This window comes from Mycteria americana, chromosome Z (assembly GCF_035582795.1).
Source record: "Mycteria americana isolate JAX WOST 10 ecotype Jacksonville Zoo and Gardens chromosome Z, USCA_MyAme_1.0, whole genome shotgun sequence".
Classification (NCBI taxonomy): domain Eukaryota; kingdom Metazoa; phylum Chordata; class Aves; order Ciconiiformes; family Ciconiidae; genus Mycteria; species Mycteria americana.
Genome location: NC_134396.1, coordinates 3,923,083 through 3,946,569, shown reverse-complemented (window position 1 = coordinate 3,946,569; position 23,487 = coordinate 3,923,083). Strand labels below are relative to the sequence as shown.

The following is a 23,487-nucleotide window of genomic DNA, read 5'->3' as shown; positions in this document are numbered from 1 at the left end:
TAGCAAAGATAAAGTACTGCTTCTGTACAGTACACACACTACCAACGTTGAGTTTTGCCTTGCCTTGCCCTGCCAGCCTTCGCTACTAGGATGATGAAAATCTGGTGGTGACAGAATAAATCACTATATACCAGGGCATACTGGAAGCAGCTCCTTGCCCCTGTAGCCCATCTAGCCTCGCCACTAGTTCCCTGCTCAAGGACTGCAGACAAGGCCATTTTAATCACTGCATTGTTCACAACCACCTTTCTGAAACAGTGACTCTTTTCCAGTTTGGACTATTCAGCCTCCTCACTATGATACAATTGATTAGACCGCTAAAAATCCAGCTATGAACATTTTGCATTATCTCAGAAAACCGAGGATGCACTTCATTACACAAAAAGAGCTTCTCAATTTGAAACTGAAGTGATGGCAACAAGAAACTCTGTAAAAAAGACTCTAAGTGGCTTATAGCAACATCCCGCAGGTTGGAAGAATTGGCTGTTCACAGTTATTGCCTTCTTCATGATACAAGCATGGAATCACTCTCCTACTCCTCCTTTAAAATTCAAAACTCGCAAGTATAAAGCTCCAGCAGCTCCTCCTTGGTTCTCTCCAAGGCCATTGATTTCACTGCTTCCATTCTGAAGGGGTCATGTTAATGCTGCTCTTCCATGACGATTTTAGCATGTGTCCCCACAGACTCCTTTTTAAAGCAATTCAACAGCGGGAAAAAAATTTCATCCTCTTAAATTGAGATGGGTTTCTTCTCTTTTATAAATTAAAAAGGCAAGCAGAAATCATTATTCCAAATCCGAGCTCAGAGCAAGCAGTCTTTAGCAAATTTACACCTCATGTTAATTTTATGCTTAGTAGTGAGCACACTGTGTCTCAGCAGTTTTGTTTAAAGTTGTCATCATCAAGGCCAGAGGCAAAGGCCTTCCCTCTCAGACCAAGAAATACCTAGTGCAAAATGCAGGTTTGTGTCACTTCTCTAGACACTGCAACCCAAGAAGTCCACTCAAAATACGTAGGCAACTGCTGAATAGTGAAAACCACCATTGTTCTACCCACTACTGGAAAAAAAATAAATCAGCATAAATTAGCCACAGACCACAAACTTACTCCAACACAGAGATGAAAAGAAGTTCTGGATCATCTCCAAATAATGAGGTTATAGCCCAAACTTCACACTGCCTCCAACTGAGTGTCACCCTCCAGAGCAGCTGGGCATGCGTGACTGACATTTAATCAGTTTCTGTGGTTTCTCAAAATTGGGGAAGAGGTTAATCCTCCATTGTTAAAAACATCACTACATCCATGACACACATTCATCCAGCACGTCCACACAGCTAAACAATTATATAAAAGACTGCCTTTGAAGGCAAACTCTCTGGACATGCTTCCAACTCCTCAACATCAGAGACACAGAAATCATACCAGCCTATACTGATGTTAAAGCCTTCTGGAGGGTAAAATGGGGGAGTGGTGTCGTTAAAAAGCAAGCTGAAATTAACCACATCTATATAGGGAGACACCTGACTAATACATGACAGTAATTAGGCAAAAGTTTTTACAGGTGTTGATCTAATGCCATGAAGACAGCAATAACTGCCCAGTAATCCCATATACACAGCTTGCTTTAAAGGACTGCAAATTCCTAATCAGTGCAATTTGATATACTTGATGGTAACTCCTCTTGGATCATGGATTTTGAATTGTTTTTTATCCAGAGTGTGCTCTGTATCTTGCAACCCCACTATAAATAGAGCTGCTCTCTTACTTTACTAGGTTACAGGCGTATTTTTCCATCCTCGAGCAGGCTACATGCAGACAAATTTACCTGGACAGATGACTCATTAGGTCAAGGAGATGAGTTACACAGGCAATGGCAACACTTCTGCTATGAGTCAGGAAGGAGAAAATGCTTTACCGTATGGTCTGTAAGAGGAGGCAGCACAATCAGCTTCTCCATGGTATTCATTACCACCCTCCAGAGCTCCTTCAGCACCCGTTTCAACACTGTCTTTTCACACACAGTCGCAAACAGTGTCAGGCTGCAGGAAGAGAGCAAGAACTGAGTAAGTTCAAAGAATGCAATTTGCAAGGAAAAAGGAGATGTGTATGGAAGAATCAGTGCCCCATCCAAAGCAGTTTGTCATAACGACTGCTTTAAGGGTAAAAATCTTCCCTTTTCATAAAGTACAGCCTGTCTTCACCCTTGGAGTTCTAGCACTAGAGAAATTTGGCCAAAATGGATTATTGAAATTTCTGATCTCAATCATTTCTATTTATTGACGTGGGGATTACAGAAGGTATCACTAAGTTGTGATGGTTGGGAATAGTCCAAATCGGAGCAGGTGCCATTGCACTGGTTCCCTTTAAGAGGACACTTCCTGATGTATCAGGTTTACAGAGTATACAGGAAAAAATTACAAACAAATACAGAATAATAGGTTTTAAACTTCAAGGGGTTATTATAATGATTTTTATTGAGTACCTAAATTGATACTTCCCAGACTGTTATGCAGAAGTTCCTGCAGAGCTTCTGGTAGCTGCTGAACTCTCTAAGTCTTCCAGCCCTATAACCACCTCAAAGCATTTCTTGGACTCCTCTGTATTTTGTGGCAATTGCATTCTTCACCAATCACCTGCCATATGTTTATTCCCTTTTGAATAAAGAAGTTCTGCTTTATCTCCCTATTTATTCCTCCTTTATTATTCCATGGGCTATCAAAGAGGCCAAGAAACATTAGATTCTTCTTCAAAATAATTGTTGGACTTTGGCATTTACTGATCATGCTGGGAGAGCTACAAAACAGGAAGTCTGCAGCCAGTAGCAGTGCACAGGCAATAGCTGACACTTCTACATTGTGTAACATTTTCTCCCAGATTTCCCTTCTTCCCATAGCTGGTTAGACAGTAAACTAACAAAACTGAACAGGGACAAGACTGATGGGTAGGATGCAGGAAGCATTGAAAAATACTCTCCTTCTGTAAAGGAGGAAAGAAAATAATCCAGGCTTGGATTACCATAATCAAAATGACTTGCTCCACAGCTGGACGAAAAGCCCGTAGCACACCAAGTTCCCAGTGATAAAAAGGAAGGTGCCTTCTCAGGATTCGTGAAGGCATGCATGGAAAATGCTCAAATAAGAGGGCTCCTAGATGTAATGATTGCTGCAGAGAGTCACTTACTACATGGTGACCCAAAAGAAAGGTGGGACAATCAATACAAAGAGCAACAAAAGAAACGATATTTTAAACTTGAAAGCTTCACATCTCTCAGAATTTATTATGAAAATTGCTGGCCACCCCTTTCAAAATAAAGAACTGCTGTGCATCAGCAGGAAGTTTAACTTCTACAATGATTAAAAACTATTTCTCTTTGTAGATCAAGGCTTAGCTGATGAGAATTACGTGCAGTTAGCCACAAAAAGTCCCTGTACAGCTGAATCATGCTGCATGGTATTAATGGCAACAGTTAATTAAAGCAATGGATCAAGCTTATGTACATCACATAGTTCAGAAGCTTATTTTCTACTCAGAACAGCACCAGGTATGACTAGAACACACTTGCTTAACATGACTGGGATGCTGAGTAGTATATGTATCAAGTATGCAAGTATGGTTTACAATATGTTTGCTAATTGGCTACAGTACAATTTGTACAGGAAAAAAAATGTAGCTAGTAAATTTAGAATTTCAGTCTTTCCCACTACCTGATCAGCAGTGTGTTTTGCTGATTGCTATAATTGCCAGAGGGAGAAAGGAGAAATGAGAGTGTGCTCTGGTGCTTGAATGAAGAGGTGATTGATGGCTGGAGAGACAGATATGGGAAGAAAAGCGATTAATTCTTCCTGAGAATTCAGAGGCCGGACATCTCAAGAACAATCCAAGAACATGGAGCTATTTTTCCTTCCCCCATCCTGTTCCCAATCCAATGCACTGTATGTGTAACATATATTTGAACACTTGCTTACTTTCCATCCAGGAAATCCATCAATGGCCTCAGGACATTATCTGCATCTTGTGCAACTGTGTTTCTGGCATTAGCAGCAACATTTCCTGTCCCTTTCACTTGACAGAGGATATCAGACATTTGCTTGACACACTCATCAATACGAGTCTGAAAGCTGAACAGATAGGAGAGAGGCAAAAACAAGATTATCAGTGGCAGAGACCTCAGCTCCAGTAAGGTAAAATACTGCAAGTCCATAAACCATGCACTCTATTACACACTCTTCCTCCCCAAGGTTTTCTGCTCATTTCCTTACTGTATTTGTCACTAACAGGCATGCTACCCAGTTCCTTATGCACATCATCCACAGACAGCCTACAACCTCTGAACACAAGGCACAATCACACTTAAGAGGAGTTTGTTCATTCATCTTGCAAAAACAAATGATCCTTTCCTGATTTCAAGAAACAGTGTTATTCTTAGCTCAAAGCACCCTTCTGTATCTTTGCTTTCCACACAGGGTGTTACGCCACAGAGACTGGGATATAGCATGGAGCAATGGCATAATGCATTGCACAGCTCTGAGCACCCAGCAGTCCATCAGCAGTAATTCGGCTATGACCTGTTGCAGGCTAAGTCTTTCAAATAATACAGACAGCCTGGAGGCAGGCACTGACTGAAACCAGTCCACTGCCACACTGTCCATGCGATATCAGTGTCAAAATGGGATGTGGGGCTCAGCTGTGAAACGAGCAGTGTCACTGTAATGAAGTGAGATGCAAGCCATTAAAGCACAGTTACTTTTCCATCTTTTACGGCTACGAGGAGGTTCAAAATGAAATAATACAACGGTTAAAACTGATGAATAGATCAGCAGAGCTGTCAACATATCAATTCAGCGAATAAAGGAAAATACTTTGACATTTAAATGAACAGTTAGTAACAACAAGCATTACAAGTGACATTTAGCTATCCACTAACAGCACAGAGGTTTGAAACCAGGAAGAGTGCTCCAGTGCTAGGAGCTAGGGTAAATATTTAAGAGCAGGAACACAGGTTTGGAGGTCAGCTTTATATCTGTGTAAGTGGCCTGAACTTCTGTTGTGTGACCCACCTAGGACATCTGTGAGTTGGGTGCTAGCATACAACCCCTCTGCCCTGTGGCTCTCGCCTTCCTTCTCCACCCTGTCACCTCTTTTCTCTCCTGCACTGCTGCCTCCAGCTTCACGGTCCCTCTTGCTCACTTCTAACCTGCCTCTCGCTGGAGCAATTCCAGAGAGCAATTCCAGAGCTTTTTCTCCATGCAGCCTCCACTTCCACTTTCCCCATTTCTAGGAGAGCTGCTTGCAGCAGCCAGTTGTGGCTACAATGACAGCTTAACCAGTGACATAAGTCACATCAAATAAAATAGTACCAAGCATTTCATGTACTCCTGACAGTCCCTGTTCTTTTACAGGCTAATCTTACCCCACAGTTCTCCCAAATACTGCATCAGTTGGACCCTGCTTCAAGATGCTGCAAATCCCCAGGCAGGGGATGAAAAATAACAGAATCTCTTAAAAGATAAAAATTAATATGAGGCAAAATTGTCATGAATTATGAAAAATTATAAATCAGTTACTACGGCAACAGGTTCACCTGAAAGTGAAGCTCGTGTACAGGAACCCTGGGTAGCAGCAAGTTAAAAGACAACCTCACCTATGCTGTCAGACAGGGCCTTCTGCTCCCCAATTCCCACAGGAATTCCCTCCTTCACTCCTACAGCCTCCAAGAACAAAACAGCAGCTAGCCCTGTGTGAAGTATAAACCCTTTCAAGGCTCTTTTTCTCTATGATATCCTTTAAAGCAGAAAATGCTTCTGTGTCCAGACATAATCTTTTCTCAGCACAGAGGTGGTAAGGCTCTCCGGGTGTGTGCTGCTTTCCCAGCAGGCGCAATGATCTCACACAGACGAAGAAAAGTTAAGATCTGCAGCATCAGGTGTGCACAGTGTTGTAGGAGCAACTCTTTACAGACTCTGCACAGAATACTGTGGATATCTGTCTTACCTCCCACATTTACATCCTTTAGAAGATCCTGCTTATGCAGTAAACTGCAGCTCTGCTTTTCATTCCCTATTACTGTTAAGGAATGAGTGAAGCATCTGAGCCATCTGACTGGCTAAATCTCTTGCTGGCACATCTCTCTAAAACACTCCCTGGTATGTATGCTGATACTGAATAATCTCTTTAAATCGTATTTGCAAATGTCAAGATTGTACCCTAATTGTCTTGTAGCAGTGACACCATGGAGACAGGTTTCAGATAACAAAATTTACCCACTAATTATGATTTCTCACTCATCTGCCATCTGATTATGAACCTTATCGATTCAATTCAGTTACAGTTTCAATCTCTCAACTTCTTGCTATAGCATCCACTACTGGCAATGGGAACTCCTCACTTATCTCCCCACTTAGCTCTGTGTGCCGAAATCCAAACAGTTGCTGACAAATCCCACTGTGATTTTTTGGTCATAAGTACTGCAAATCTGTAGACTGTAGGAGGCCAAGTTGATACAATTTGCTTTATTCCCCTTGCCCATGTTTCAGCTATGCAGTTCATGCCTGCATTAATCTTGTTATAAAGCACAACATGAAATGAATGGGGTTTATCATGAGAAGTGGTTGTTTCTGAAGATCAGTTGGGAACCCTGTATTTCTAGATTTTGCTTAATTGACATCTTTTATGGTTCACTACAAAATTATTATGAAGTAGAGCACATTTTTATCCTCAGGTAAATGGTAACATGATTTGCAATAAAACTTAATTGCCATCAATTACTCTGGCAATACTTTCAAGAGCTCCTCCCCTTGAAACATTAGAAAACACCATTCACTGCAACATTAGAACAAGTCAATCTCAAATTCTAAACCTGTTTCCAATTCCAATATTCATTTAACAATCAGAAATCAGTCAGCTGTTTCATACATTTAGAGCAGAACATTTAAACAAGAATGTTGCTTCATAAACGCTAGGCTGGAAACTGCTTTCTGAGCAATAAAGGAGCAGGCAATTCTGTTACTGACAAGCACTACTTACAGAAAAAAATCAGTCTATGTAATTCAAATACATTTCACAGTTGAGAGATCTCCATGTTGTATTTCTAAGCAGAGCAATATAGAAAAGAGAGACTGTAAAAACATTTCTCACTTCTTTAGATGGTCTCAGTATTTGAAAGACCATGAATTTATGACAAAAGGAAAAATATAATGCAGTTGACGTGAGTTTCTTTTCTCTTCTTAACCTGACTGAATGAGATTAGACAAAAGAAAGGAATGCTTCAAGGACAAGGACCTCCTTATACTCACCTGTTACCAAACACAGCACTCAGCTCATCCAAAACATTGTTCAGCTTCACCTGGAGCTCTTTGAGATGGTCACTTGCTTCTGCATCCAACTGTGGATGAAAGAAGAGTGCTTAGCTTGAACCCAGAGGGCAGTCTGCTGTCCTTCATAGTGCTGCTCTTCACTGTTGAGGCTACCCTTAATAAGCAGGTGAACTATCACCACTGGACTCTGCCAGGTAGGATGCTCTCCTCCACTGCCTGCTGCTGTTACAGAAGCTGTGAAATCATCAACAGATATTTGCCTAAACAGCAGCAAGTGGTTTCCCCAGGCTCCAATACCCTCCAATACCCTTCCTGATATTTGCAAAGTTGAGAAAGAAAGTGAATGTGAACTCCCTGTGGCCAACAGAGTAAGCAGGCTGAGAAATCATTAAGCATTACCTTGGGCTCACGGGTCATTTCACCCCTCTAAGTCTAGAAGGAGACAGGGCTTTTCAGACTGGATGTTATTTACTTGTGCATTTCTCCATGCATGGTCTTGAAAGATGCTATTTCACCTTCCACCCTGCTGTCAGTATTCAAGCAGAAGATTTACCCAGCCACTTCTCTCAGAAGACTGGACCCCAGCTATTTTGAAAAATCTGGCCACAATATCATGGCAGGAACTGTTGTGCACTGATCAGTTTTGGAAAGCATAATCTCAGCTATGGGTATTAAGCACAAGTAGCTCTACTCTCACATGGAGCCAGATAGCTTTTAGTGTACAACTGTTCAGAGGAGACTTCACAAAACAAACAAAAAAAAGTGCCCCAAGCACTACATGGAAGCTGCTGACACCTTGGCACATTTGGTAAGAAAGTGCTTGCTCCATTATCATCAGCCCAAAGCCACCTGTTTTTACATTCAACAGTGCCCTGTATTCCAGCTGTAGTCATTCCTCCATCCTCAAAAGAGCCACTTCTGAGCAACCTACCTGTGTGTATACATAACAACATAGGTTGAATGCTTTGGGATCATTTGCTCTGAAAATTAACTTGTAAAACAGATTTGCCTTTGTATGCAGGCAGGCAAGCTGCTCGTGAAACAAAAACCTTCCAGAAATGTTTGCATTTGGCATTCAGAGCTTCACCCCTTACCTCTAAGGCACGAGTATCTATTTACAAATGTAATGAGCCAGATGCCAGTGCAGTGGTTAAAAATAAGTTTAGATTTTTACGGTATATCCATGCATGCAGCTATACAGGATTTGAACATGACAGGAGTTCCCACTTCTATATTCAGTGCTGAAGCCCTCTCCATATTCCTCAGCATCTGTCAGAGAAAGCCAATCCTTAGGGGATTTGGAATCTGATCCACTCATTTTCCTGTTGTAAGCTGGCATGAAAAACTGACTCTGTTAGGCATCTGAACCTATGCTAATGAAACTCCTGGATCAGAATTTTAAAAATAATTTAAAAAAAACCAAACCCAAGCAAATGATGATTACTTAAGCCTTATAACTTTAGGCATTGCTAGCTCTGATTATTTTTCCTTTATTAAAGTGAATTTGTATTCCTGTTACCTTTATAACTCCCTCACTCTATGAAGGCAGAAGGAAGCTAGTGTCATGCCAATCAGCAGTCATTCTAGCCAAGCTTGTAGGCAACAAAACAAAAACAGCATCTGTTGGTGGTGGTTCGTCTTGCCCCTACATTAATCCTTCCCTTCTCCTACTGTGCAAAGGGGCGACGAGTGACAAGCTGGCTGGTTAGCTATCTACATTAATGGCACTGAACAGTCCTCTGATTTTGGCCATCTCTGGTAGATTTGAGGCAGAACCAGTTCATGATTCATAAAAACATTTCAAGTAACTGCTTTTCCAGATGAAAAAAAAAAAGCTGGAATAATTTGGCACAAGACACCTATTCCTCACTATTTACTTCTACTTCTTTATAAGCTACCAGATGCATGGTCTAGGGGATGTTTGAGGTCAGGATCAACAACTTATTGCCCTGGTTCATGAACCATGCAATTAATGACTTGTTTTACTGTGAGGTGACATGGAGACCTCACCAACTACCTCCAAGCTTCTCCTTGCTATTGTCCTTGTTGACTGCAAACTGATCTTCTCAGGAGCAGAAGAAAGGCTGATTGCCAGCCCTGTACTGCAAGAAGGGACAGCTGGAACAAGGCTTTGCCAGGAGGATGAGCTCTGTTATCTGTGGAGAGGAACCCCCTCTCCTCCAGAACATCAGCTCTCAGCTCTCTGGGTGCAACTGGCAAGACAGCTGTCCAGATTTAACTTTGAGGTGCCCAGCCTCACCCTCAGGAAGCCCTGGTGGTAAGCCCTGATGGTACAGTATCCACCAAGTCCTCCTAGAAAGGCTGACTTGCCCTGTTGTCTTCTGAGCAACTGCTACTGTGGAAGGAGGAGTCCACATAATACATTACTGATTGTTAATGCTTAGCCATTGGCATGCTTTGGCTTGAAAGCAAATTTCAGGGAATTACCTGAGTGTGATTTAAGTCCATTAGGAAGGTGGTGATAGGTGTGTACTACTGTTTCAAATATATAAATTACACAGCAGTTGAGTCCCTGTAGCATGTGATATAACTGAAAACTGTTCTTCGCCAGTATGGTGAAGCACTGATAACAGCGCTCAAATGAAACAGCGTACATTTTGCTGTTGCTGCTCAGCCAATGAATTCTAAGCACATCAGCTATCACTGATAGCAGGAAATGCTACTTGGACTGCATGATAAATCTGGCTGGTAAAGCAGAAAGCAGTATTAGGCAGCTGGGTCACTGCCATATGTCAGATCCAGACCACTTCTATCGGAAGCTGGAGCTCAGCAGCCTTGTGATCTCCATTCTGTGGGTGTATCTGAGATGATTCAGAGGAAGAAAGCTAATGAAAAGTCTCTGTGCAAAATACGGGACAGTACCCACAGTGAGGTGGCTTCTGATCTCTCAGCAAATGATCCAATTCCAGTGGAAATAGTGGCTGGCATGGCCATAGTTCTGTGTTTGAGACTAAATGTGTGATACAGAAAACTGAGGTGCATGCAAAGAGGGAAGAGGTAACCCTATATTTACATTTCAGGGAAGAAAGCAGGGCCCTGTTAATTTCCTGCAAAGATTTGGGACTTAGCACTTCAGAAAATCCAGGCCTCAAAGTCTCATCCAGGCACATACAGGGCTGGAACCTCAAGTTCTCTGCTAATCTGAATGGTGGCATTTATAGCATAGTGCTATAAACTTCAGTTTACATTGATCATCATCATCTCTCTCATTAATGAAATAGAATCCATGAGTCTAAGAATTTGCTGTGATGACCTTCCAAGTTTTCCAAGAGATGTCGTTAGTTCTTCAGTTTCTACACACACTGGTGAAGCACGAGTGATCAGAACTGGAATGCTCCTCTGTAGCTGGAGAAATATAGCTCTTGCTTTCTAGAAGGTTGAAGATGTTAATCAATTCACATCTTAAAGCCAGAGAACCTGTGAAATCATCAGGTCTGATCTGACATATCAGCAGCTAGAGAATTTTGCCCTGCTGACCTATTTTAGCTTTATGCACGTTATAGAGTTCATCTGGCTCCAGCTTGAAGTTGCTGGTTTTTGTTCTGCCCCCCTCCACTAGCACGTGGGAGCTCCCCTCTGCAGAGGTGACTGTGAGACAGCGAGCTCAACAGATCCAACCTCCCTTTAGGGTCTCGCTTGCACTGAATTTTCCCACATCTCCCTACTTTCCTACAGGATGCAAGAGTAAGGACCCTGGAGCACTGAATCCGAACAGCTGCCAGATTCTCAAATACTAGGGTGGCCTTAGCTATGGCACATGGGATGCTAAAGAGGAGCAATCAGTAGATACCACAAATCCTTTGAGAACATTCCTATCAAGTCTTGGCCATTTCTAAGTTGTCCTGCAATTTGTTATTCAGGTGGCTAATTTAGGATTTAAAATGTGGGCTAACCCTGGCTGAACATTAAGAGAAGAGTTTCCTGAAGCATTAATTTTACAGATTAGCTTGAAACCAAAGGCACGAAAACTGTATGATGACAATCTGCTGCTACTCAGCAGCTAATTCTTTGGGTTCCCTAGGCAATGCTTGTCTCTGATATTCACCCCACATGCTTGACTTTGGAAAAAAAGAAGTGCAAAAGTGTTTTAGACTAGGTAGTGGGCAATGCAGTAGAGCACCTTTTAATTTCAGTGCCATGAGTTCATAACTCATGAAAAGTTAAGTAAAACAATGGACTGCAGAAAGCCATCTCTCTCAAGCAAAATGAGAAAGGCTTATTCTGGTGCCAGGGAGAGCACACAGAGTAGGCTGAATTCTGCAGAAAAACTGCAGAGGTGGGTAGAAAATGCAGGTCACATTAGGTTTTATTAAATAATGTATGAACAATTAAATAAATGGGGCCAAGTTCAGGCAAACACTAGCAATGAATCTACACAGTCCACTTTAGCACAGACCTAAATTACCATCTCCATTCCGTGGGTGTATTGGAGGTGATTCAGAGGAACCAAAGGTTTCAAAAGGTATTCATATACCCAATTTCTATCCAGGACTCACCCCCCCTATTCCACTGTTCGTTATCCTTTTAATGCTACCTGTCACTCCATAAATGTTACCTTTCCAAAACATGCTTCAGGAATGTCTGAGAATGTTACTGAGCCACAGTGAAGCTGTTTTGGTCCTGTGAGATCAACACAGCTCAGAGGGGAAACAAAAGTATTAATTATAAATCCTAAAAATCATTTAAGATACTTCTTTCTCTCTGTGTGTGTATATATATATGCCTTGAGATCTCAAGCACAGACCCAAGAGCATCCCTCCATAGAGAGCTCTCTAAAGCTCTGCTGCTGTCCTTGTTTCTGACTAGTAATGTTCACAGACCACATGATGTCAACACATTAAACCTAGAGATGCTGGGCAATTTTTGCCCTGTTTTGTGCCTTCTGAGTACTACAGTTGGAAGAAGAATAACAGAAGTGGGGGCAAAGGCACCATTCCTCATTTGGAGGAAAAAAGTAAAGGAAAGCACTATATCAAGGAGCCCAATCTCAAGAAATAGCACTGGGCAAGCACTTCTGTTCCATGTTATGCCATTACACTCCAGGGTGACTATAGGTGAGCCCTGTCCCTTCATTTCCCTTGCTGCAAAAGGAAGTAAGTGATATGGATTTCTGCAGGAGTGTGTTTTGGATGCACTGGCAAAGAGCACTAAGTAGCAGCAGTATTTCTGGTAGCTAGGTAGGCAGCAGCCTTTGACACCGTTTCCCACAGCATTCTCCTGGAGAAGCTGGCTGCTCATGGCTTGGACGGGCGTACACTTCACTGGGTAAAAAACTGGCTGGATGGCCAGGCCCTATGAATTGTGGTGAATGGAGTTTACTCCAGTTGGCGGCCGGTCACAAGCGGTGTTCCCCAGGGCTCAGTACTGGGGCCAGTCCTGTTTAATGTCTCTATCAATTATCTGGACGAGGGGATCAAGTGCACCCTCACTAAGTTTGCAGACAACACCAAGTCAGGCAGCAGTGTTGATCTGCTTGAGGGCAGGAAGGCTCTGCAGAGGGACCTGGACAGGCTGGATCGATGGGCCAAGGCCAATTGTGGGAGGTTCAACAAGGCCAAGTGCCGGGTCCTGCACTTGGGTCACAACAACCCCATGCAACGCTACAGGCTTGGGGAAGAGTGGCTGGAAAGCTGCCTGGTGGAAAAGGACCTGGGGGTGTTGGTCAACAGCTGGCTGAATATGAGCCAGCAGTGTGCCCAGGTGGCCAAGAAGGCCAAGAGCATCCTGGCTTGTATCAGACATAGTGTGGCCAGCAGGACTAAGGCAGTGATCGTCCCCTGTACTCGGCACTGGTGAGGCCGCACCTCGAATACTGTGTTCAGTTTTGGGCCCCCCACTACAAGAGAGACATTGAGGTGCTGGAGCGTGTCCAGAGGGCAACGAAGCTGGTGAAGGTCTGGAGCACAAGTCTGATGGGGAGCGGCTGAGGGAACTGGGGTTGTTCAGCCTGGAGAAAAGGAGGCTGAGGGGAGACCTTATGGCTCTCTACAACTACCTGAAAGGAGGTTGTAGAGAGGTGGGGTCGGTCTCTTCTCCCAGGTAACAAGTGATAGGACAAGAGGAAATGGCCTCAGATAGTGCCTCAGATAGGTTTAGATTGGATATTAGGAAACAATTTCTTCTCCAAAAGGGTTGCCAAGCATTGGAACAGGCTGCCCAGGAAAGTGTGGAGTTACCATCCCTGGAGGTATTTAAAAGACGTGTAAATGTGGTGCTGAGGGACATGGTTTAGTGGTGGACTTGGCAGTGCTAGGTTAATGGTTGGACTTGATGATCTTAAAGGTCTTTTCCAACCTAAATGATTCTATGATTCAAGGCTTTCCAGAGTTGTGCAGTGCTACAGCTGTAGATGGAGATGGATCTGTGAATCAGAAGCAGATGTGGCCACAAGTACACAGTAATTGAAACCAATCCCCAGGTTCTGGCTTCACACATGGTACATCTAACATACCTGCCACAGGAACAATGGAATATTTGGTACCTAGTGCTCAACATCATCTTTGAGAACACAAAAAGGTGAACAGTTCAAGATGACCAGAACATATCACTATGCTACTTTCTTATTCCCCCAAGGAAGCAGTTCCTTTTTGGATAGAGAAGTCAGGACAATGCTTACGTTTGTGCAAGCTACTCTGTGAGTGATGTATAGATGAATATAAGTCAAATCTGTCACAGAAAGTAAGAACTGCCCTTCCTGAAGGAGAGGATAAAACCCATAGATGCATTTCCAGGAGCATGTTTGTCTACATGTTCTATTTTCAAAGCTGTTGTCTTGCCAATTGTTACTCACCAGCCAGGTTCAATCTACATCAGAAAAAGGAGTACTCAAACTAGGACAAGACCTTGTCTAACTCTAGTGAAACAGAGGACCTGGCAGGTTTCAAGTCAAGAAGCAAAGTACTACATAGTCACCAAGACGGAAACCCCTGGGGACAGCAAATAATGCAGGCACCTAACACAGCACGATTTATTTCTGGTGATCAGTGGCAGCCTAATGAAGTGGACAAGCAGCATTTGAAAAGAAAAGAAAAGAAAAGAAATAACTTCCAAAAACCAGCTTCCTAGCATGTTTGCGTGGTTTCTTCCTGTGTGTTTATTGCTCACAGTCTGGGCTCCTCTCCTTTTTTTTTCTTTTGATTCCACAGTGCAGGGGATAGAGTGGATTAATCACCTGTGTTCCACCTTACCTATACCTCCTGAGGAAGGTTTTAAAGGGCAGAATGCAGAGAGGAGGTCTAGGCTAGGAAAAGCAGCCAACAGTGTTAATAAACACTTTTTTTTCTCCCCTTGTTTAACACACTATCAGGTGGTATTTTCAATTTGAAATATAGGGAAATCCTACTTAATGGCCACTGCTATGGAAAAAAGTAGCAAACTGATTCCTTAAGGGAAATTAAGTGCACATGGATTAAAACTTTATAAACCACTTCACAAATGTTTCATCACAAGTTTGTTTTTTCCTGAAAAATGAGCATTTAGCTACCACTGCTATTACAGCTGGGAGCATATAATTCTAGTTCTTGATGTAGGGCTCAGAAATTAGGATTGTTGAGATCACATGTGAAAGAATGACAGCAGTTTTCCTTGCCTTGTGGGGTAAATCTATTCGTTGAGATTTTTGCCCCTTCATAGAATTCTGCCACTGAACACAAGAAAGATTTGAAACAGCAATACAGGCAAAAACTGAGCTGCCCATCAGCAAAGCTGCCTTTCCTCTTGGCATACAGGTCATAGCACGGGTTCTACCACAACACAACCAAAGAGAATACACTTAGGCTTTGAAAATAATTTTTTCCTAACATCAGTATCAGCAGCCTTTTCTTCATCTTCCCGAATCTTGAAAAGCAATGAAAAAAGAAGAGAAAAAAACAGATACACGGATTACATCAGAACAGACACAGTGATCTGGGGGAGGAAAACCTTATTTCTGTAAAAATGGCAATCTCAGAACAAAGAACAAAACCTAAGGTATTTATATTCATGGACACATCTGAGTATCCAACAAAGCATGAGTACAGAACTCTTACTTGCATGTTTGCAATATATTAGATATTGGACATTTAATGCCAAAAGTACTGTCCCCACATTTATATGCCACATAAAATGACTTGATGTCAACAGTTCTCAGACCTATCTGTCTGTCTTCAGAGCTGTGAAACCACCAGCCATGCCCACATCCAGCCCACATGAGCACACTACATATCCTTCTCTTTCCTCCTCCACGCTATTCTGTGCCTCAGAACACTCGCTCCTGCATCTTATGATAAATTTTGTTGAAAAGTGTTCAGGCATGGCTGTCCCCTCACACTTCTTATCCTGCCAGCTGTCTTGAGGCTCTCCTTATGATTGCAGTCTGCAAGTACCAGTATGATGCAAATACCTTAGTAACAGGGCAGTAGGAATGAGTAATACTCAGTCTCTTAGCACTCTTACCTCTTTACCACCCATGGCTTCAAACATCTTCTCTAGCTGCACCCTCAGCTGTTGGATGTTATTCATCAGGATGCAGGGCTGAAGGGACAAAAGCAGGTTCCTGTTACTGCTCAGGATGCCAACACATTTTCACCAGTGCTACAGTCTGTGCCTCAACACCCTTCCCCAAGTACCACCAGATCTGAGAGTCCAGGAGGAGGTAGGGCATGCACAGATTTCAGCACTCAAACCTAAAAAAGACAAGTCATTCCTTAGTCCAGCTTGAAATGGGATGGCCAGTTCCAGAAAACCCAGAGCAGGGAGATCTCTGCTGTTGTATTTTCCTCAGCTTTATCACAGAGAACGAGCTGACAAGAAATCGGTGCCAGGACAAGGCCCAACTCTGCAGCTCCTGCCATGCCCTGCAAGAGTCCAAGCTGGGTCACCTTCAGCCTCCTAATGCTGCAATGTACTATTGTGAATGGTGTACATCCCAGATCAGAAGGGGAACTGCTAGCCAAAGCTGCATTCAGAGACACATCTGGGCCAGGCCAAGCCTGCGAGCAACAGTCAAGGGCAGCCTGAGCAATAGACTCTTCCCTCTGCAGTTACATCCCCAGTACAGGTGTGGGAGATAGCAACACCAGCTCGGGACAGACCCAGAGTTTAAAAATGTAAGGCCCTGTTTTATTTAATATGCAGAATTTTACTGAATTCAGGATTAAACAGCAAGATAATTAGATGGAGACAACAGTAAACCAAGAGTGCTGCTGAGTACCAGATCTACAGAGCAATCTGTGCCCATTTTTTTTTTTTTTAATCACCTCTGTGACACACAACCCAGACAGGCAGAGTGGAAGTTAATTTCAAGGGGACCTGACAGCCTCCAAGCCCTGCAGATCATCTTCAGGACCTAGTTTTATTTTATGGCCAAGCCAGAATTCGATCTGCAAAAGCATACGAATTATGATAAAAACAATACTGAAAATATTTACACCATCGACACAGTCAGGTGCAATGTGAAAAACTTGGTTTCATCAGGACAATTATGTGATTCCTCAGGGCAGGAGAGAAGCTCAGCACAACTCACCAGCTTCTCCTTGGAACAGTAGGATTGGAAGCTCTTGGAGAGGATGTCAGCATACTGCATCAGCACTTTCCCAATAGTCTGTGAAGACAAGATGTGAGCACTGTTACTTGTCCTCTATCATTGCAGGAGGAATCCAGGAAATAAACCAAAAAATCACACTGTTTTGCATCCCACTAAGGGAAGATAAACAGCTGGATGTTGAGGGTATTACCTTAGCGAACCTCCTATTATAATGAGCAACAATGACAGGGTCTGGGCACTCCAGCTTCTTAATGATCTCAAAGCTCTGATTAAGCTGAGTGAAGACGTCCACCACTGAGCAAGAGAACAGAGCATGCTCGGATGTTTGCTGGAACTAAAACAGAAGTACAAAGAGTCATTCTCAAATGGGAAGATCTGAAATACACCCTTTTCATGGGTGTCTCCATCGTCTGCCGTATTGAAGGCAGGACATCTTTACCAAAACCTGTGTCTTCTTCAGAATTAGTCAAAAGCTCTCCAAAAGGCCCAGAGCAGCTAAATAGCCAATTCTCTTGGGTTATAAGTTTACTATCCTTCACCAATTATGACATGACAAGCACCAAGGAAACATATCATGATGCTGAGATCTTTAATGAAATGCATGGCTTGCCTGTCAGTTAATGAGGAAAGAAGGAGAGAGTGAGGAGCTTTTTTTAGATTTTCTTAAAATTTAGATATTAAAGAGAATGCTTACATTAGCATCACAGACTACAGCGCCAACAGTCACTGAACAAATGGGAAGGCTCTTGTTCTCCATCAGGAATACTGAGCAAATTAATAAGATTACTCTGTCAGTGGATTAAGGTCACATTCTCACTGCATGACTGAGTACATGCAAAGTGCCTTATATTTCAATTGCCTCTCACAAGCACAGAGAGATGAGAGAGCACCAAGCCACTGGCTGACAGATTAACAGCAGCAGAACAGAACAGACATAAATGAGTGATATGCACCTTGCTATTAAACAGCTCTCTGTGACCTGTAGAGAAAAGTCCTAAAACAAACAAGTTTCCCAGTTGTTTAGCAAGCAAAAAGGGCTGCATCCTCTATTTGTATGACAGCTGAATTTACAGTGGTGGTGTTTGATTCTGGGCACTGAAGGATGTAGCACCAAGGCCTCCACTCAGAGTGACCTACATACCCCATCTTTTTTATCTCTCTCCAGAGCACCATGCAGGAATTCTAAGGAAACATCTTCATTTTCATCCAGCCACTGCATCACAAACTGCTCAAACCACCTGCAGGAGGGACAGGAAAGACAGAGAATTACAGCAAGAAACAGAGCACCCCAATAAGACTCAGACAGTGCTGCTGTTTCAGCAAGCCTTGTGAAAGCTTGCCACTGTTAGATGTTTGAATGTTGTTATCTGCATGTGCAGCCGAAGTTCCCAAAAATACTCCTACCTGTACACAAGCTACCAGTGAGCAGGGGCTGTACCATCACTTGGGCTGGACAAGCAGAACACAGCCCAGCCCAGTCTCTGCAAATTGTTGGTCCTGTGCTGGTTCTGTCCTTCTCCCCTGTCTTTCCTCTTTCTTTGTACCTTTCCCTTTTTTCCCCTTGAGCACCACCTTTAACTTTGCATCATCTCAGACCATTTTGCCTTTTCTTCCCCTTTCACCCATGTACCAGACAGGACAAGGGAGACCTCCAATACCACTCTCTCTGCATGCTAAGGGAGACGGCACACTGTCCTGCTGCCCATTTGGGTCTACCATCTTTCACGTAAGAGCTGCAAATGAGTATAAAGGAAGGAAAAGAAGTGCCTGTTTTCCAGGGCCCTTCAGCCACTTTATCTGCAGATACAGACATATTTCTGGAGTGCCAGGAGGGAGAATCAAGGCTAGACATTTTCTCCTCTTTGATCCTGCTCTCCCTTTCCCCAGGCCTTCTCTAGAACACCCTCCGATTTCTACGGGCTGCTGATCTCACTGTGAAGATGCTTGAGTAAGATTAACTTCTAGTGATAGCACGGCACATCTGCTAGGGCTTGCAGGAAGCTGGCCAGCCCTGTAAGCAGCTCTTCATTGTTTTCTTTTAAAGAAGCACAGACTTAGTTCATGTTAAGTGCTGGACCAACAGCCTTGGAGCATGGTCAAGTCTCCAAACCAGGCAGGTCCTAGAAGCAGGACAGCAAAGTTCATCTCTGTTCCTTCTCCTCACTTAAGAGGATAAGCAAAATGGTAGAGCAGAATCCAAGAAGCTGTTGAAACAGCCACTGCTGTATCTCAGGGAGATGCCTTACATGAAGTGGTGTCTGGAGCTACATCCTGCACTGAACAAAAGGCTTCTACACAACCCCACCTTGGCCAAATAGGCAAGGTGAGAAGCAGCTTCAGTGATGGGATCTTACAGCTGGTCATCCCTCTGTTCTCTGCTCTGTGGGACATATCAACGTAGTACAAAAGTGGGGGTGGGGAGTGGGGTGGTCATCTGTGTTTAAGCAACAACACAGCACTTACAGTTTTATTTAAATGTCTGTCTAGGATTTGTTGTGTGCCAACATACCGCAGCTGAAGCAAATCTTAATTTCAAATATTACTGAACAGCATTCACAAATATGGGAAAAAAGTGCCCATGCGTGATTTCAGTCCATACAAAAGATTATTATATGAGCTTCACAGAGTACAGCCTCCTCTAAACAGGCAGCTGTATTCATAGAGATTGTGCTAATTATGGGCTGAGTTTGCAAAGAACATGAAAGCATGTGCCAGACATGAGAGGGAGATCAAGAGCAAATTCACAGACAGAGCATACTAGATAGCCTTAAATACTCTCTACACTTTGAAATATAAAGCACATCAATGCTAATACTGGAAATTGTAATTGACACAGTGTTAAATGCCAACAGCAACCTGTCTGTGCAGCCCTATTTAATATAGACAGCAGCAGTGGAACATTGTCGCAGACATATGGGCTTCCTGTGTTCTGGAGAAATTCCTTTCGAATGGCACTTTGGGCTCCTAAAAGTTACCATATTTCAGAGTCTGCTGCAAGTTTCTCAAGCTTTCAACATTTTGTTATTAATTACAATAGCATATTTTAAAGTGACAGCTCAATCCTTAGAAGAGAACTCAGGCAGTTTACAAGGAAGCAACTACACATCTTCTACCTCTTTCACAGTTCCCAGGCTGCAAGCTGCTGACTGCTTCACATGTCATAGGTCCATGTACAGGGAGGATTAGTTGTTTGTGCCAGAAGCCACATTTTTGCTCTGAGAAGTAGAACTACTTCCTGATTATCATTCATCCTTAGTTATTGCACCATATTCATAAGAAAGGGCTGTTCACTGTGACAACAGTCATTGCCCATTTTTATGGCTACCATATGTTGATATATAAAATCAAGTGCACAGGTATTTTATTGTCTTATCAAATTGTCTAAACAAAGGTAGTAAGGAAAAAGGTACTGTTGGGGGGTGGGGAGGGGAATTACCACCACCTTCCCCCTTAAATAAAAAAATGCACTACCTCCAGAAAGAGGTTTAATATGAACGTTTATGTGCAAAGTCAATCACTTGGATCAGGTCAGGAAATTCTGTAACTACATTTGCAAAGCCAGCCTCAACTTTGTCCCTTATTGTCTGGCAGGAAAACACAAGAGAGATAAATCATCTATAAATACTTCCAGTCCCTGGGCACATTCAGGACCAAAATGTGTCTTGAGCTGCAACACAAACCTAGAGTTATCTTAGGCCAAATACCCCTTTCAGGGTTTTACTACCAGGTCTTGGGCTGCTGAGCAAGTGAGGGGGGACCCTGAGGACTATGAAGGCAATGTAACCAAAATGATATTAAAAATTATCTATCACAGAAACTAATAAAAATAATCTGATTTCATGCAGAAATAGTTTCAAAATGTTGTTATATGGCAAATCCTTGTCTGCTTCAATTATTGACCTAGAAGCAAACACCATAATGACTCATGCACCAGCACACAAGGCAGAGGCTCATGGTGCTGCTTCAGAGACATTCTGGGCTTGCAGGGGTCAGCACAGCCTGACTCGAGATGGCACAGCCAACCTGTCCAAATGAGGTTTACACAGAATATGCCTCAGTCCTGCCTGCCGGGAAGGGAGCAGTGCTTTGTGACTAAATTAATGTTTACCTCTGTTGGTTGCACAACAGTAACATTAACACAAAAGGCTGCAATTTCAGCTTGGCCATTAGCCTGGCTCCTGTGGTCTCAGACTTTACAGGTGAATTAATCTTGTTCCTTTGCTGTGTTGATGCATGTGGGTACCCAATGAACATCCTGTGGGCCTTGTCAAGTGCAGAAGCAAGAAGGCAGGCAGGGTTTCAGAGAGTAAAAGATAAATACTATGTTTGATGAAGTGAGCCAGAAGAATAAGACAGGATTTCAAAGGAAGGAATGCCTTCCCTCACCAGAGGAGGTAGTCTCCAGTACAGCTACAATACTAGCTGCATGCTAACATCAATATTAAAACAAAACAGAGAACACTTCTTTACACATCTAAAAAGCTAGTGTTTTTCGGAATCTGACACTTCACAGCTTTTAGCTGGCAGCTAAAAAGTGAAGAGAGGAAGTTTTTAAGATCCACTCCCAGCTATGTTGCTACTTCAGTTTCAGAAACTGCTGCTGAATTTCAGAAAATAAAGGGGAGCATAAAAACTTCAGCTTCAGTACTTTGGAGCCTTCATTTTATTCAATCATATCTCAAGGCTATCAGAAACATGGTTTCTCATAGTTTCAACATGAAAAGTGAGTTTGTGGATAGCCTCTTGTCTGTTGAGTAGACAGACAACTCATCTGTTCTCTGGACAGCAGCAATTTGCTTTCATCTGAAGAGTTTACCGATATGCAAACCTGATGCGTGGACTCCTTTGTTAAGGAAGCTTCAAAAGTAAAAATACTTGTGATGAAGCAAATCAGAGGACAAGAGCACATTGCTGTAATTGATACCAATGGGATATTTCATGACAGGTGAAGGTTATGGTTGAAATAAACATCACCTGTGTCTGACAATGTGGCTATTGTACTAAAATACAAGAGTGAAATAACAAAGCCAGCAGCTGCAAATGTACATGAGCACTGAAGCTCTACCACAAAGGCCAGCAGAGCAGAACAGTCTGCAAAAGACTGCAGAATGAAACTGAGCACCATTATCCTGATTACACAGGAGAAAAAGAGAGACTGAGAATATCTGGTGGCTTGCCTGAGACTGCACTGACTCAGAGGCACAGCAAAGAGAATGGGGCTTCTGAGACTCACTCCAGCACCCTGTTCACTGAGTTCATGCCTCTTGCTGACCTGATTTGTTAAGCAAGGCCCATAGCCCAAGCCAAGCAATTATGCCAACTGCCTCAAGTCTTATTAGTGTGCAGCTAGCACCAGCCTTGAGGGACTGTGTGCACCGCAGGATGGGAAGAGAATTCAAAATGCCAAAACTGGAAACACAGTCCAAGCAAGATTTTTTTTTCAAGAGGGACAAGTGCTAAGTGCTGCATTTAGACAGCTGTGAACAGTCATATACAGGATGGGAAGAAAGCTAGGACAGTCTGTTGAGGGTGCCTGGGGGCTGGTTTGTGGAAGCATCACTACTCAACAATACCATTGAAGGGGGAGGGGGGAAAAAAAAAAAAGCTGCTATCATCCCAGCGAGCAAAAGCAGCAGCACTGCCTGCAAGGCAATACAAGGCAAGGTCTAGATGAAACATCAGTATTTAAATCTGGGTGTTTTATGTCCAGACACAGACCAGCTGGAGAGAAGAGAGTAAATGTCGCTTACAAGGAAAGCTGACAACAAATGGGAACCAGCAGAAGACTGGGAAGGCACATGAGAAAAGCATTTTACTCTTGTAAAACAGGAACAATTTGTTCTCCATGCCCAGGCTGGTAGGACAGGATGTAACAAGCTCAAATTGAAGCAAGAAAGATTTGGAGGGGGGAAAAGGGGAGCGTGTTAAACGCTCAAAACCCAGTGGAGGGGTAACAGTGAAGCACAGGGAAAAAGCTGCTTGAAGGAGATGTGCAGCAACCATCACTGAAAGCCTCTGAAAACCAGTTAAACACTGGTCAGAAACAACACACCTGCTCTCGCCTTAGGCCAAGTGTGGGACTCTAGCTACAGTATTCTCTCCAGGTTGCTCAGACAACTTTTTGGGCTCATAAACCTTCTTCAGGTCTGAAATCTACTGCTGCTCTTTTAAAGTTAAATAAAAGTTGCAAACAATTGCTTAAGAGCTTAAGAGCAACTGCTTGTTAGATGTTTCCAACTTAACCACCTGGTCTTAATAAAAAAAGAAAACATTATCTTTACTTACAAATCCTGTTGTATGTGTATGCATATGACATTCATACACACACAGACATACATACAGTACGTACAGATAAAGCTGTATCTATTAACACAACAATGTAAGCATACATCCAGAAGTCTGCTATTCAAGAATTGACCAAAGCCCACACTGCAGGCACAAAGTGGCTTAAAGACTGTCCATGCTGTCGCTAAAGCTTTTGAGATCTTGGGAGATACTGTACAACAAGGGATTGAATTGTGTCAGGGACAGTGGCACAGAACACCGGAGAGGACACACATGCACATAAACACAGAAAATCAGGAGTGAAGAAATGGTGTATCATGAAGACAGCCACAGGAGAAGCAAATA

General features: G+C 42.9%; 2 protein-coding genes across 2 annotated transcripts in view; one reads left to right on the top strand and one right to left on the bottom strand.

Moving 5' to 3' along the window:
• Window positions 1-23,487, top strand: part of PIGO (phosphatidylinositol glycan anchor biosynthesis class O) — a 500,143-nt gene that overhangs the window by 213,325 nt on the left and 263,331 nt on the right. The window lies entirely within an intron of this gene.
• Window positions 1-23,487, bottom strand: part of UNC13B (unc-13 homolog B) — a 221,834-nt gene that overhangs the window by 20,363 nt on the left and 177,984 nt on the right. Inside the window, exons 28-34 of the mRNA XM_075488247.1 lie at window positions 17,999-18,095; window positions 17,048-17,191; window positions 16,837-16,914; window positions 15,768-15,845; window positions 7,293-7,381; window positions 3,966-4,118; window positions 1,916-2,039 (exon numbers count right to left, since the gene is read on the bottom strand). Of these exons, the coding sequence (XP_075344362.1) occupies window positions 1,916-2,039; window positions 3,966-4,118; window positions 7,293-7,381; window positions 15,768-15,845; window positions 16,837-16,914; window positions 17,048-17,191; window positions 17,999-18,095 (763 nt within the window). The remainder of the gene's footprint in view (window positions 1-1,915; window positions 2,040-3,965; window positions 4,119-7,292; window positions 7,382-15,767; window positions 15,846-16,836; window positions 16,915-17,047; window positions 17,192-17,998; window positions 18,096-23,487) is intronic.